This window comes from Esox lucius, chromosome 11, assembly GCF_011004845.1.
Source record: "Esox lucius isolate fEsoLuc1 chromosome 11, fEsoLuc1.pri, whole genome shotgun sequence".
Taxonomy (NCBI): Eukaryota; Metazoa; Chordata; class Actinopteri; order Esociformes; family Esocidae; genus Esox; species Esox lucius.
In genome coordinates, this window is record NC_047579.1 from 20,138,258 (window position 1) to 20,155,237 (window position 16,980).

The 16,980-nt window shown below is 37.8% G+C and overlaps 1 protein-coding gene across 1 annotated transcript; it reads right to left on the bottom strand.

The window, feature by feature from the left end:
- Positions 1 to 5,108: 5,108 nt before the first annotated feature.
- syngr2a (synaptogyrin 2a) lies at positions 5,109 to 14,666 on the bottom strand. The gene is made up of 4 exons (XM_010874300.4): positions 14,466 to 14,666; positions 10,139 to 10,376; positions 8,030 to 8,169; positions 5,109 to 7,817 (listed from the first exon to the last, which is right to left on the bottom strand). The coding sequence occupies exons 1-4, from the start codon at positions 14,562 to 14,564 to the stop codon at positions 7,602 to 7,604; spliced, it is 693 nt and encodes a 230-aa protein (XP_010872602.1). The 5' UTR covers positions 14,565 to 14,666; the 3' UTR covers positions 5,109 to 7,601.
- Positions 14,667 to 16,980: the final 2,314 nt, after the last annotated feature.

Consider the following 16,980-nt stretch of genomic DNA (forward strand, 5'->3'; position numbering starts at 1 on the left):
CAACTACAAGGGTAAGTAGTTTACTGTGGTGTGCCGGCCGGCTATCGGCTAAGCTAGTTAGCCACGTGGTCCTTTTTAGTGTAGTATTAGGCAAGACAATAGAACACATAAAAATTCACCCTAGCCTCAAAAACGTCAAAAGAACGCTGGCTGAGCCCACAATAAGGTATATCTGCAGACCGCAAGTAGGGGGCGTTACTTAATATGGGGGTTCCTGAAAATTAAGTTACGCCCTCTGATGTTCGCTATTGGTCAGTTTAAATGGGGGTTCCTGAATATTAAGTAACACCCACTGATGTTCGCCATTGGTCAGTTTGGGTACATCCTGGTTTGACACACGTTTCAACACGTCATTACGTTGAGTGTACTAATGGAGGAAGAGTAAACTAATGTCACAACTTTATCTCAGAGTCCATGTGATTTCATTCAATATCATTTGTCAAGATATAACACTAGGTTCAAGCGGTTCAAGCACTGATATAGAAAACAAAAGTGTATTTGCTTTGACTACTGCACTCTAGTCTGATTATGCTTGTACCAATTAAGTAAAATAAAATGGTATTTTCCAATAACATTTAATTGTATTTTGTCTCAGGATTAAAATAGTTTGATAACAAACGACTGAAATACATTCATTTGAAAACTGAAGTGCCTCTAAAAAAGTTTTGGTTACAGTCAAGAATGAGACATGGGTGGTTTAGAAAGCTGCTGAGTGCAGTTATAATACAGACACATGCATACATACACATGCACAGTCATATTCACTATGCCTGACATGGTCCGTTTTTCTTTGAGTAGCCATTGCTTGGTTATATGTGATACAGTAGAAGGCCATCATTAGGAGGTTGATGGTTGAGAATTCTGCTTATTGCAGTTAAAATATAGTTGATCTGAGCTCTTCATGTTACAAAGTGAAACATGCCTCCCTTTTGCACAAGTTTATACAGTATTACCATTTATGTATTTTCCATAGATTCAACATATTAGACAAATGTGAACATGCTGTGTAAGGTACATTGTGCGGTGGACCTGTGAGCAACAACTTCAGTGACAGCTAAACTGTTCTGAAGGTCCTTTTCCGAGACCTGTGGGTTCTGCTGTATAGATCTGACCAGTTTTCATACAAATCATTGTAATGGTTTCTCCTTCCTCTGACTTGCATTGTTCAATTGAACAGCAATCTTCTAGAAAGCTGAAATTGGTAACTGGAAGTGTGGAATTTTCTATAGCCTGTTGCAGAAAGGTGGCATGTTTCAATTTGCATAATTTAGAGGTCAGGTCAACATCTGTTTACAGAACCATACATTTATCCAGGGGTGCCTGGAACAAGCACAATTTTTATTATATAGTAATGACGTGGTTATGGACTTAAAACATTGTTGGGAGGAATATGTGTTACATCTAATTTAACCCTTATCCTAAAAGTTGTTTCAATAGCATAAATTACAAGTAGAACAGGTCAAAAGGAGCACAACATACATTATTGAAAGTCAATTAATATAGCCCAAAATCTTAAAGTTAATGGCATAAACCTAAGAAATACAAAATTAAATGATATGCCAGTTAGACAATTAAACATTTAATTACCCCATTAAATATTCTAAACATTACATTCCAACACTGTCAAAACTAAACTGTTTCTTTATGTACTGTGTATTCAGCTTTGCCCAGATTCTGTAGGCTTTGGATTCATCCTATCATGTTGTATGGCCAGGTGAACACTTCCAAAACACTGTCCAGTTTACTCTTGCTAAATAAATGATGTTCCTTGTCTCTTTGTCTCGTCAAATTATATTGTGTTTTCTGGATCTTGTAATTTTTGTTGTGTGGAACCCAGCATTAGCTGATGGTTTAAAGACAGGTAATAGGTATCCTCATCAACAAACATAATTAACAGGGAAGCTCAAAATTATCATTAAGTCCTCTTTTGTCTATTTTGTCTATGAATGTTTCAGTGTCTTCAAAATTATTAAACAAAATCATGAATGGGAGAGAGCTTCTTGTTCTTCCTCTAGAGTTGAAGCCTCTCTGAGCATCTGCAGAGCACCCTGTATTTCCTCATCATTCAGGGGTGAGGACTACCCAGTCTCAGAAAAGGCCCATGTTGGCATTTACCCAGGCAACAGCATCCCCCAGCTCAACAATGCATCTTTGGAACTGAAATGAAAGATCACAAAAATCACATAGAAGTAGATGTGTACAAAGTGCAAAGTAAAAGTACTCAACTGTGTTCGGCTTTGTTCACCACTTTAGGGAAGTATCTAATTAAGATCTAAGTAACCAGGTAAAGCAAGCAAATTTATTTATATAGCACAATTCATACATCGAGCCCTGCTCAGTTTATATTCTTCAAACATATCAGAAATGTAACCATTCAGAGATTTATAAACTAAAAGCACCACTTTGAAATCTATTCTGTAACTGACTGGAAGCCAATGCAAATATTTAAGAACCGGAGTGATGTGCTCTTTTCTCTTGGTCCTAGTTAGCATTCTGAATGAGCTGCAGCTGTTTTAAAGTATTTTTGGGGAGTCCATTACAGTAGTCAACCCTACTAGAGATAAAAGCATGGATGAGCTTCTCTGGGTCTTTTTGGGGCACCAAGACTGCAAATCTTGCAATATTTTTTAGATGGTAGAATGCTGTTTTGGTGACCGTTTGAATATGACTGTTAAATGTGAGGTCTGAGTTTTATCAGAACACCAAGATTACGCACTTGATCCCTGGTTTTAAGGGCCTGAGAATCCAGCTCTTTACTAATACTTGTTTTGTTTTTTTTTGTTTCCAAACACACTAATCTCATTAAACACAATTTTGGGAGTTCAAAACTAACCAGTGATCAATAAAATTAAAAGGAAGAGTGTAAATCATCAATTAAGATCACTGGTTAGTTATGAACTCTGTTTAGGTAATTTAGCTCATCCTTAGCAACTTCACAAAACCGGTGAACACAGCCAAATACTATTTTTTACACCACTGCATAGAAGATGGCCATGACAAATTATTCTTTTGTTTACATTTCTAAATAATGACAACATGGTGTATATTAAGCTACAAAATAAATGGATCTTGCCTGCTTGCATAGAGTGACAGGTGCATCACACATATTTAGCTAGTTATAACGTACCCTAATAGACTAGACCTGGCTTAAGCCCCATGTGGTGCGAGACAAGGCAACCGTGTTTGACATCCACCTGTCAAATCCCGGGCCGTGTACATTTTGCACCACCCTCTGTTGGAGCCTCATGCACTGTCAATACGCCTCAACCAGGATTCGATTGAAGCAAAGTTGCAGCTGCACTGCAAGCTGGAACGCTGCGGTACATTACCGGTAGGTTTTAGGTAATAATCGCAATCCATGTGCCACATCATGGCAGAAATAATAACAAGTAGCCTACCTCGTCGCGTAGCTAGCTATCTTTAAACGTAACTATAAGGGTTGTCGTGTAGTCTGTCTCTGGAAAGCTATTCGAATCTCAGATTCAAAGATTTTAGTAGATAAGCGATCTTAGCGAACACGTTAACTATCCCTAAATATATAGCTAGCGGTTGTCAATTGAAAGCACTTACCAAAATCTTCGTCATTGACCCTGTAATACTTCCTTCATAAATGCATGCACTTAATCGAAAACACCACACCAATGGAAACCTTCAATGGGCGTAACTTAATATTAAGGAACCCCCATATTAAGTTATGCCCCTGACTTTCGGTCTGCAGATATACCCTCCTCGGCTGAGCTGGAACATTAGCACGTCCCCATAGCAAGTGAATTGAAACGAACCTTCGTTCAGCCTCTTCTAACCTGAATGAAGCTTAAAATTACATAGCCTCAAAAAAGCACCAAAACAGGTCTCCTCTTTTATTTTACTACTGTAACCTCATTTCACAACGAAACTGAAAAATAACAACTGACATAGGAAGTAAACATCTGGTCCTATATGGTATTAATTGCGCTTAAACCTGCGTTACGTGGAAGTATATAAAAAAAATTGCCTTTTCTGACTATGTCTAGTCTAGTGTTTGAAGTCATTGAATGGCGCAAGCCATATTTTATTAAAAAGAGGACATTCTCCTGATAAAAATTATGCCTTGTACCTTGAAACTTAAATGAGTCACTTACATTATATATATATTTTTTCCGTACAACAGCATCACTCATCTTGATGTGAGTTTAGGTGTTTACTAATACGGATGAGTATTAGTAAGTAAACCGGAAACTGCAATACCGACTTCTAGACAAAAGCGGAAGTTCGTCACTACGCTGGTGCACAGAGTCTATAGCAGAGCAAAGGATCGAAATAACAACAAGTTTACTTACTTGTATTATTTTTCTCCGGTGAGTGTTGTACAGGTGTTGGTTATTTGTGCTACTAGCCAACATAGCGTGATAGATTGGTTTACTGAGTTAAGCACGTGGACTTATCCCTATTTTTTTTGTTGTAAATCAAGTTGTTTAATGCATTGTGTGAAAATGTATTGCTGACAAGTGTACTTCAAAAGTAAAAAAAACAAAAACAATCGGAGTTGAACAAGAGTTTAATGATTTGAAGTGCTATTCCATGCCATCAGAGCTCTGAGGTCATTTTATTTTCAGGGAGAACAAGTATTTGATACACTTCGAATTTGCAGGTTTTCCCACTTACAAAGCATGTAGAAGTCTGTAATTTTAGAAGTCTGTGAGTGACGGAATCTAAAACAAAAATCCAGAAAATCACACTGTATGATTTTTAATTAATTAATTTGCATTTTACTGCATGACGCAAGTCTTTATTTTCTTAAAGAAAAACGAACAGGTCTGTGAGCGCCAGAATTCTTACTTGTTGGTAGGTGATCAAATACATGTAAAAATCATACAATGTGATTTTCTGGATTTTTGTTTAAGATTCCGTTTCTCACAGTTGAAGTGTACCTATGATAAAAATTACAGACCTCTACATGCTTTGTAAGTAGGAAAACCTTCAAAATCGGCAGTGTATCAAATACTTGTTCTCCCCACTGTTTAAGTTGTTAATCTGTAATTCATTTATTTTCTTTATACAAAACTGCCTTAGCGTGGCTGCACAAATATTTGCATTTGGAATACACCCTTCTAACAAAAGAAACATACTGAGTGTTCAAACAGGTAAAGTCTTTATTTGGCAATGGATAGGCTGGTGGTAGCCAAGACTTTTTGCAACAGCATAGGCTTGAAACCCAAGACAAGAAGAGCATAATGAGTGGTCTGGCAGAATCATGACAACCTAAACAGACTGTGTAAATAAAATGTAAGCTTAAAACTATGTTTCAGACTACCAAGAAATGATTATGGCATTATGGCTGCACCTTATGGTTGTTTTTGGTCGCAATATTCTTTTAAACTTTGGTTTCAGTAAGTGATTATTCTACTCAATGCATCCCAGAAGGCCACTGAAAGTGCAGTAATGCGGTTTGAACAAAGAATACAGACTCTAAAGGAAAATCATTGGTAACGTAACTTCTTTGTCATAGTTTTCACATACCCTTTGATGTCAGAGGCAGTATAATGTTTGCTAGATAGCTAAGATTGAGGAAAGTCTCTACAGAATGTGAGCAACCTAATGTTAGCGTCACTAGCAAATCGTTTTGTGTGGCTTTGCTAATTAATGTGTCATTTTTTTTGTTATTTAGTTTTAGTTGTTTAGACTAAACAGTATTTTGTCCCATTCAACTTTTGACACTTTTTGCTGCATTGGCAGCAGATTATTGATAACAATGAATGAACCCATGAAAACATTGGGGTAAATAGGTCAATGAAATGCAACATCTGTGCACCAATGACAGCATTTCTCTACTCCCCACAGCTTGTACTCAAATTAACTCCACCACATTTATACTACAGTGCAATTGTTGGAATTCAAATTTTACACAAAGTAGCTGTTTTTACCACATTCTCAACAAATTACACAAAAATTATGGTGCAGCATTATGGTTCAGCACATTTAGAGTTACAAGCTGGTAGGTACTACCTTGTGTGTACTAGCTAGCATGTTTTACAGCTACTGTGTACTAGCTAGTTATCCTACACAAAAAAATTGGGAAGTGGCCAATGAATGTACCTATGCAAATACCACACGCAATGTTAAACACAGCTAGCCCAATTTTGAAAAAAACCTCTGTAAATTATTAATCTTGCCAAAGACTTTGATTTTTTTAATACAGTGATTTGCCTAATGGTGGAATTGTAACATGCAGTTAAACATGCTAATTGTGAAGTCTTGCATGTCACTCTGTTTGACCTATTATGCCAATTTGCATATAGCTTATTCTCACATGAAACACATTTGCCTCCATGACAGACTTTCTGATATGTCCATTTTATGAAAAAATCTTAACCAAAGTAATTCAGGCGCCACTGTCTCAACTGCCTTAATGTTTCAGTATTCTGGAGAAAAACACATACACTATAGAAATTATTAAAACCTTTGAACAACACACTGAAATAAAAGGAGTTAGGAGACAAACTGAGGAGATTGTTTTAGAAAAAAAGCATTTGGTATGAGAGCAGTATTATAAATTACATTCAAATAACCCATTACACATTGACCAGTGCAGGAAAAAAAGCTTTGGGACTACATGGTTTCCCAAACCAAAATTAGAAATCTATTCCTGGACAAACATTTTCTTTCAACAGATTTGTCTTTTTTTTACTCTATGAGTAGGCTAAATCTGGTTACAGAACATTGTCCCTTGGTGATTTTAGTGGTTGTTTTTAAAGCTTTTAAACAGTAGTAGTTTGTGGTAATAATTTTCAGACAGTGCATCCAGAGAGCAAAAAAAAAAAGCATTGGTTTGCAGAGAAAATAAAATCAGTCCTCATTTGTCAATTATTCAGCTATTCATTTGATTTCTAGATTTACAGTATGGCAACTACTTTGGATATCCTAGATTGGCTAGACATTTTTAAGACTTCAACCTCCCAAATGACAATATATGCACTATGGCATAATGGAGTTGGCACCACAGAAAAATACAGTTAGTGTCTATAGCATAATCTCATTATTTGAAATTCTGAGCAATAGATGTTCCTCAATGCTAACCCTCAGCACTTCTGTATTTTATGTTGTTTCATTTGAACGTAAGGGTCCATATGACTGCATTAAATATGTATTCAAACATTTAATGTAGCCACATGGCCTTGACCTTACAGTGGAGTTGACACTGAATCTCTTATTTTCCATAGGTAGATCTGGATTTCTGGCCTATAATTCTTTACTTTTTAAAAAATTCTACCTGAAGTTCAGCACAGGCTCTCTTTTGTTTATAAAAATACAGCAAATACAGCATTTTCTTTTAGCTTTTTAAGCTAAAATACGATCACCAAATTAAACTGTCAACTCACCCATTATGAAAGCACAACACCAGCTATAACTTAAAATTAGGAGGAAAAAGAGGAACAGTGGAGTCCACTTAGCCGAAGCGTCATAGCCTGGTTCCAGAAATGTTTTTGTTTGGCATGACAGTTACCATAGGAGTTGGCTAAACTGCACAAACAGATCTGGGACCAAGCTAGAGCTACCACTGACAACGCATTTTAATGTGTTTTAAACATCCTCCCCAAAAATCTGCCGAAAAGTTCAACCCCTTAATAAGATGGGGGCTGGTATTGCGCAGGCTGCTCCTGGTTTTGGGGGGTGAAAGGGGACTGCTGGTAGCCTTCTGGCCCACTGTTGGGATAAGGGGGATAGGCGGAAGTGGCAGGGTAAGGTGTGGTGCGGTCATTGGCTGGGTCTGTGTAGCCCTGATCAAAGTCACTGACTCCTTGGCGATATCTTGTATAAGCAAATTGAGTCAATACAGCCTGTGGGAGGAGAGAGCAGTAATTTTGTTAACAATGCCATTAACACATCAATACAGTTTTAGACGCACACAATTTCTACTCATTCCTGTACAATTTACGAGAGCAAGAGAGAACAAACAAGAAGGGGAGAGGGGAAGAGAAAAACAGACAGGAGAGCAAACAAGAGACAGAAAAAGGTGAGAGCAACATAAAGGAGAGGGAAAGGGACTCACCCAAGTGACGATAGAGAAAAAGGAGAAGGCCACCACAGCTCTGGCAGCATCAACAGGGATTTCTTGTAAAAGTTCTGTGGTATGCGACCACTGATTGGCTAGGACACAGAAGCAGGTAAACCAGAGGAATGTCCACACTCCTGCACACAAAGGAAGGATTGAGATTATTGTAACACTTCCACAACTATCCTCTTAATAATGCATTATAAGTGCGTGTACAGTGCAATCCGTAAATATTTGGATAGTGACATTGTCGCTTTGTTGCACATTGGATTTAAAATTAAACAATGACTAAGGTTCAAGTCCAGTCTCTCCACCTTAATGAGGGTATTTACATCTAGAAATCATGAACAAAGCAGGAATTACAGCACTTTCTACCAAAATGAACTGTTGTGGCATTGTTAGTTCATAAGAGCCAACTAAGGTCAAGAGGTGATTCGGGTGTGGTATTTGCATTTGGATTTTGTTGCAGTTATAGGGCTTTCACGATTATGACATTAGTTGATGCAAATAATTGCGATTAACGATTTAAATGTCTATATTGTGAATTGTATGCCACTATTAAAGTGAAACCTTAATAATATTGCAAAAATACAATGGATCTGGAGATGGGTTTTTAAGATTTTTGCTGTTCGCGCTTTTGAGCGCTACCTTTCTGGAGCAAATCCGATAGTTCGCCTCCTCCAAATTGTTGGGCTCGCCTCTTTCATTTGGCTTAAAACCAAAATGCACCCAGAGCGGTGCAGTTGTATTCGGTTTTGGAACTACCACTAAATCAATGTTGTTAACGATTGTTCTTCACAAAACGCAACCGCAAAGCAATGACAATTTTCCTGTGCATTGTGCATTTCACCTCTCGACCTCCTGCAAATGTTATAGCTATTTGAAATAGCTTACTGCTAAAGCAGATGCGTCGCTAGGATCACAATACATTCGGGGCTTAGCCAACCTCCAGCTAACCAGATTAAATATAAATATAGTGATTTTTGACTGACTTTCCTAGCACTGTCATCTGTCTAAAGTAAATTGTATCATATATTGAAATTGGAAAAGTGGTCTTCAATTAAATATTTGCACACCATAGCGATTTCATCGTATAACCAACCCCCGTAGTGTAATTTAGACAAAAACTGTAATTTGGCTCCTGTTAAATTTTTGGTCCTTCTATCTTCTGTAGAATGTTGGCAACAATGCGACTGTGTGATCTATGAATTGAAAAAAACAATTATATATATTTATAACATCATAATATACAGTGTTTCAGTATAAACACATTGTCTTTATGAACAGCTTAGCTATTCATAGATAACATGTCGCCACAATACCGATTTGAATGTCATTTTTGGGGCTGATTGCCAACAGACAATAATTCTACTTAATGCAAAGATCCTCAATACTGATGAAGATTTTATCTAAAGGGCATTATTAGGACTTGAAAATAACATCTCAAAAGACGACAATTAGTAGCTAAACCTTTTATTATCCTTTTAGATGCATTTTAACATTAACTAGCTTGTAAATATTCAGGGAATCCACCAAATATTAGCTAGCTAACAGTAGCATCACTGGCTATTCATAGAATTTGCTAGCGAATAACAACATTGCCATCCGTCAATTATCTTTTTCAAACATGTAAAGTGTAATCTTGACTAAACAGCAGACAAGACAGTAAATACAAAGAGCATCTGCTAAAATCAAAAGAAATACATCTGATTACTTCTAATCGACTGTCATATATAGATGCATCTTTAAGTTGTACCTAAGAAGGCAGTGTGTTCAGTAGTTACATATGTAATTGGAGGTGGAATAATTACTTTTTGATGGAAATCATAAATCACAAAAAAGTAATGTTTTTCAGTCCACCAGTTAAAAATAAATAAATAAATAATCAACAGATATATTGGCCATTGTTGATTGTGGCCTCACAAAAAGCTGTGTCCTAAGGCACTGTAAACATGTTTATAGATGCTTGTTCTGTTTAAAACATTACAATGCATTGAGGAATGTAGGCCATCCATATGAAGACAACAGGTCTTTTTAATCAGTTCTATTTTTCATTATGTTGTCTGTAAAACTATCAAGTATAGCATTTAAAGTAGGGCCCTTTACCGGAAAAGACCAAATCGCCAGTGACAATGTTCTTCCTCTCTTTTGCACTGCTGATCTGAGGGAAATAGGCATCCAGTATGATGAAGATGACACAGGCAAGGAATGCCAGAATGCCAACGCCCACTCCGAAGCCACAGGCACTGTCATTTTTGTTAAAGATGCATTTGGTTTCTTCCCCTTTCACTTCATTTATATAGCCTTCTCCTGTGATTGTGGCAAACACCACTATGGAAAATATCTGAAAAGACAAAATTGTTTGTTAGAACACCTTGGGGTGACAGAAACATTATTTTATTAGGGCTGCAGCTATTCCATCATATGATTTCATATTGGGCACCAAAAAAATAGTTTTGAACAGGTGTATTAGTATGTAATGAATGTTTTGATCACAGTCAAATTGAAAAATCACATTTGAATCAATCAGTGAAACTAACAGATCAAATTGTCAGTTTGGGATTAGAACCAGCTACATTTCTATGTCTGGCCCACCATTTTAAAGGCTACCTACCACCAAGTTCCATCAAAAAAATACTCAACTTGTAACTTATCACAATGATGAGCCTACTAACAATTACAGGAAGAAAAACTATATCTGGGGATGCATAATGTAAGATATGGCCAGGTGAAGTCTGTCTGTTTTAAGTATTTAGTCAAATAGTTTCAAGGGACTTTTTCACACAATTGTTTGAGTGTGTTGTTTTTACTAAATCTGGTGCCTTTGGACTAGTGTGCATTCAGTAACCTGAGACAGACCAGTATGACCAGTGTTGACAATTTAAAAAAACACAAAATACACAATTAGTTTGTGGGAACAACTTTAAGCACAGAGTGAAAAATACCAAAAATAAGTGTGAATTTCCCCTTTGTTGTCTTAAAGGTAACTGCCCAGTGTGCACGTCAGCAGAATATACTTTTTTTAACACAGTACTACCATATAGCCTAGGTTTCTTGCCTGCCTTTGACCTACACATAGTCAAGGTACTAGAAAAGGTCAATATTATAAATCATTGTTTATAAAAGATTTTACTTATACAGACTTAACTGAAAGTGAATGTGACATATTGTCTGTCATCCACTTAAACAATAGAGAGGAACCAAAACAGTCAGTTACAGGCTACAGGGATTCTCAGCAGTTTTGTGGCTTTCACTTGTTGTTTCCTACCCACCTGCCCAATGGCACAACCTCAGAGCAAGCTTCAGTTTCATGCTAAGATCAATTTCCCCTGGCAATAGGACCACCCGTGTTAACTGTCAAATCAACAAATGGTGCTTCGTGCAGACTTCAGCCTAAGCCTTGTGACGACAACCTGTACTGGATGTGGACAGCCAAAACCCCCATAACACTATCAGCAACATTGCACATCAATGCTGCATTCCATGAGGCTAATTTATTCATCATAATTGACTAATCGTAAACCAAGCTTGCTATAATTTCCATGCAAAGTAGGAGCATTATTAGTATGAACGTTGTATATTGTTGCACAGCCACGATCATGATAATGCACAGTACAAAGTGATAAAATAAGGATGCTGCTTTTGCCACTAATTTACATCAGGTACACACTTCCTGCCCATATTTAGACCTAACTAGGAATCACATATTGGGACACCTGGGTTACATTTGGCCTAACACACATAATGAGGGGAAAGTTGACAGCACCAAACAGATGCCAATCTCATATGAGCGCCCAAGCCCTATTGAAAAATTTCTGTAGTGTTGCATACATTCCTACACAAAATGTGGTGTGCAATCATTAGCCGGGGGCCCCATTATCGCTAATGGGGGTCCCATGACCTGTATCCCATGATGGTTTCCATGGGAAATCCATCCAAACAGCTGTCTTTTAGAAAGGCTTCAGCTGTTGATTAGATTATTGCAATTAACATCCCTATTTTTTAGAACAACTACAATGCAACATCAATAATGAATAACATGCTAAATGTTTTCCCTACTGAACACAAAACATTGTCTCCTATCAAATATGGGCATGCAATCAAATTTTTCAAGACCAGATTTTCCACATAGATCAATGGCCAGGGTGGAATACCAGATTGGCTAAACAGCTTTGGAAATGTAGGGAAAAGCAAGGTCTAAATATTTATGTACAAGCAACCAAAAATGTTATTCTTAATTGGCTGTCTCACTTCATTTCTCGGTTCCCTTCTCAAAACACATTAAAGAACGTTTTTATTTGGAGAATTATACTGTTATATGAGATACGTACACAGATTAGTTTATACTTTAGCCCATAGGCAGGGGATGCCAATTGATCTAATGATTTATATACAGTCAACTCAAGATGTCTTGGCACCTTTTATGAAACTGAGCAAAACTGAAAACCAAAAATTAACACAAACAATTTGTCATATTTTGGGCTGAAATACAAGGTAGAGCTGTATTGTATACTTCTATTTCAAAACAATTTCTCAAAATATTTCAATGAGTAGTATGATTATGTTTTAACTAAATAACATCGGCAGGTAAGTAATACAAAGGCATCCTTTCACTGTTATTGCAAAAATATTATAGACACTGTCTGCTATTATAATGCAGTAGCTCCTTACCCTTTAGATCCCATACCGCCGTTATGGGAATCTTCATTTAGAAGGCGTGTTTATTTAACAATAATGTGTGTAAATATAACAAAATATACCTGATAAATGATGATAAAATTTCCGTGGATGTTGTAATAAGAAAACAGAAAAAGGGTATGTTTTTTTTTAGTAGTTATCACTTTATCACTGTCACTTTCACTAGCTAGCCAAGATTAGCCCCAGTAATGTGCTTTTCTGACGACATCGTCACTTGATCATGGTAATGGATTTAATTGTTTTGTGTGTGCGTTATGCTTACTTCATGATCACGTTAGTATGCTTACTTCATGATCATGTTATCCTCGGATGATTGCTTGCTCAATCTCGCACAAAAAGAGTCGCAGTGTTTTGTTTTGCAAACTTAGATGTTCGTTATTGTTTCTACCGATCCGTCATATAGAAACAACCATACCTGTTTGCTGAACTTAGTTTACTATTTGGTTAGTCTATCAGGCTATTAGAGAAATACTGTAGTGGCAAACGGGTGCTGCGCTAGCAGAGGGATAAGAGTAGGAAAAGTGAGAGGTTGATTCTTTTTGTGTCTACAAAATGCGAGAAAACGATATATATTTTTGAAAGTGACATGGATGTGGTGTCAAATTAAAGAAGATGATGTGCTCTTTAAAATAAAGTTAACTTGTAATTTTTATTTGTTAGTTTTTGTGCTATATCTGTTTGAAATGTGTGAAAATACTATTTATTTTGAGAATTCTCAGTAATCTACAGCAGCATTCTAGAATTATATTCGGGTCTAAAGGGTTAAGTACTAAGCTTTAATCAAATGTAGTCAAAAGGAAGAATTCTGCGAAGGGAAAACAAGTTGCTATGCAACACAATATGAAGTTTATACAATTTGTTCATAAAGTGCCTGCCGGGTTAACCATGTCTGTACTTCGCATCCAATTGCTTTAGTCCCGGACCCACATGAAACCAATAACAAAATTGAATCTGCCGCAGTACACACGCCGCAGGAAAATGACTGATTTCACGGTTGAAGCCTGGCGCAAATACCAGGAGCATAAACTCTTAAAAAGTGAGCGCACTGAACATACACTGGATCAATTAAAAATATATATAAGCAGTAACTACTCAATTCGTAAGAAATATGAGGTGCAACGCGCCAACTTGCATGAGTTAAAAGGTCTGCAGCTGTCATCATAGGCTTAGAAGTGAAGAGTATCTATCCTAAGTAATCCTTGAAGAATGCTTAATAACAGGGGAATGGAAATTGGTGGGATAAGATGGTGTGTTGAATCACCTTTTACAATGACAGTTTGATCAGATAGTAAACAAATCTCCACATAGTGTGAGCTACAGCAAATTATGACACCTGAAGCTCACGTTGACAGTAGGCACGACGTTTAAATAGCATCCAAAAGGTGACAAAACGTTTGGCGTGGAACAGCTTCTGGTCACGAGGAAAAGCTGCCTGCCAGAACACTGCTATACTGCTGCTGGATAACATTAGCTACAGTAAATAAGTGTCAACAATCCTCATTTCACAACTACAACATCACAAAACTAGGAAACAAGTCAAGTCTTATATGTGGTTTCTCTTACCTTGAAAGCTCAATGTTATTCCACAAAAACAAAAGTATTTGATTGCAAAGTTGCACTGTACTGTACTCTTTACATTAGTTATTTAAAGTTTCCCAAACGAACGCAGTAAGCTAGCTAGTTTGTTAGCATACTGGCTGTCACATCGCGAACTTTGCTAGCGTAGATTACTTACCCAGCTCAAGATGCGGACTATGGTTTGTGGTTGTTTAATAAAGTTCATAAAATCGAAGTGACCTCCAGCCAGTGAAGCCCCATAGGCACCAGATTCCATTTTATATATTTAAACGAACCAACTTTAGCTTGCAAATTTCCCTGTGGACACTGACTCTCATTTCCTGAAAAGTGAAATAACTGTAACGACCATACACGTCATCTCTGGCATATGACAATGGCCACTCCCTACAGATTTCTCTGGTCGTTTGATCGTGGCAAAGCGGTTTGTGAGAAAAAGCCTACCCCCTCTCTTTTTATGTAGATTGTGCTGCATTTAATGGTAAGACCATTAGATTTGGGCTGTTAATGGGTTATTTAGGGCCGACATTGTCTCTTAATAATGGCCTAATTTAGCCTGACATTGTCTCTTAATATTAATATAGTCTATAAAATACCAGTCCAAATGGATAAGTGTGTCCAAACTTAACTTGTAGCTATATATAGGCTATATACAGGTGCTGGTCAAAAATTTGAATATCATCAAAAAGTTGATTTATTTCAGTAATTCCATTCAAAAAGTGACATTTATATGATGTATAAATTCATTCCACACAGACTGATATATTTCAAGTGTTTATTTATTTTAATGTTGATGATTATAACTGACAACTAATGAAAACCCCAAATTCAGTATCTCCGAAAATTTGAATATTGTGAAAAGGTTCAATATTGAAGAGACCTGGTGCCACACTCTAATCAGCTAATTAACCCAAAACACCTGCAAAGGCCTTTAAATGGTCTCTCAGTCTAGTTCTGTAGGCAACACAATCATGGGGAAGACTGCTGACTTGACAGCTGTCCAAAAGACGACCATTGACACCTTGCACAAGGAGGCCAAGACACAAAAGGTCATAGCTAAAGAGGCTGGCTGTTCACAGAGCTCTGTGTCCAAGCACATTAATAGAGAGGCGAAGGGAAGGAAAAGATGTGGTAGAAAGAAAGTGTACAAGCAATAGGGATAACTGCACCCTGGAGAGGATTGTGAAACAAAACCCATTCAAAAATATGGGAGAGATTCACAAAGAGTGGACTGCAGCTGGAGTCTGTGATTCAAGAACCACCATGTACAGACGTATGCAAGACATGGGTTTCAGCTGTCGCATTCCTTGTGTCAAGCCACTTTTGAACAAGACACATTGTCAGAAGCGTCTCGCCTGGTCTAAAGACAAAAAGGACTGGACTGCTGCTGAGTTACGTTCTCTGATGAAAGTACATTTTGCATTTCCTTTGGAAATCAAGGTCCCAGAGTCTGAAGGAAGAGAGGAGAGGCACAGAATCCATGTTGCTTGAAGTCCAGTTTCAAGTTTCCACAGTCAGTGATGGTTTGGGGTGCCATGTCATCTGCTGGTGTTGGTCCACTGTGTTTTCTGAGGTCCAAGGTCAAAGCAGCCGTCTACCAGGAAGTTTTAGAGCACTTCATGCTTCCTGATGCTGACGAACATTATGGAGATGCAGATTTCATTTTCCAACAGGACTTGGCACCTGCACACAGTGCCAAAGCTGCCAATACCTGGTTTAAGGACCATGGTATCCCTGTTCTTAATTGGCCAGCAAACTCGCCTGACCTTAACCCTATAGAAAATCAATGGGGTACTGTGAAGAGGAAGATGCAATACGCCAGACCCAACAATGCAGAAGAGCTGAAAGCCACTATCAGAGCAATCTGGGCTCTCATAACTCCTGAGCAGTGCCACAGACTGATCGACTCCATGCCACGCGCATTGCTGCAGTAATTCAGGCAAAAGGAGCCCCAACTAAGTTTTGAGTGCTGTACATGCTCATACTTTTCATGTTCATACTTTTCAGTTGGCCAACATTTCTAAAAATCCTGACACCTGGGTCAGAGCATCAGCAAAACTGCAGCCCTTGTGGGGTGTTCCTGGTCTGCAGTGGTACAGGAACACCCCACAGCACACCTTCAGAGGTCAAGTGGAGTCCATGTATCGTCGGGTCAGGGCTGTTTTGGCAGCAAAAGGGGAACCTACACAATATTAGGGGGGTGGTCATAATGTTATGGCTGATCGGTGTATATATATACAGATATACACTCACCTAAAGGATTATAAGGAACACCATACTAATACTGTGTTTGACGCCCTTTCGCCTTCAGAACTGACTTAATTCTACGTGGCATTGATTCAACAAGGTGCTGAAAGCATTCTTTAGAAATGTTGGCCCATATTGATAGGATAGCATCTTGCAGTTGATGGAGATTTGTGGGATGCACATCCAGGGCACGAAGCTCCCGTTCCACCACATCCCAAAGATGCTCTATTGGGTTGAGACTGTTATCCCATTTGTAACATACACTATAACTAATACTAGTAAACTTTCCGCCCTCCTCTATTTGCCTTCATTGCACATTTAGTATTGCCATTTGTACTGCATTTGCCTTCATTGCACATCTACACATTCTGCTTATATTATACATATACATAATACTTGTAAAAAACGTGTACATTTTCTGCACTCTA

Bases quoted from the DNA above. Each gene is read 5' to 3' on its own strand.
- syngr2a (XM_010874300.4), bottom strand. From the start codon at position 14,564: ATGGAATCTGGTGCCTATGGGGCTTCACTGGCTGGAGGTCACTTCGAT. The intron at 10,377-14,465 runs GTAAGTAATCTA...TTGTCTTTTCAG, and splicing joins TAGTCCGCATCTTGAGCTGG to ATATTTTCCATAGTGGTGTT. The intron at 7,818-8,029 runs GTGAGTCCCTTT...CTCCTCCCACAG, and splicing joins TTTTCTCTATCGTCACTTGG to GCTGTATTGACTCAATTTGC.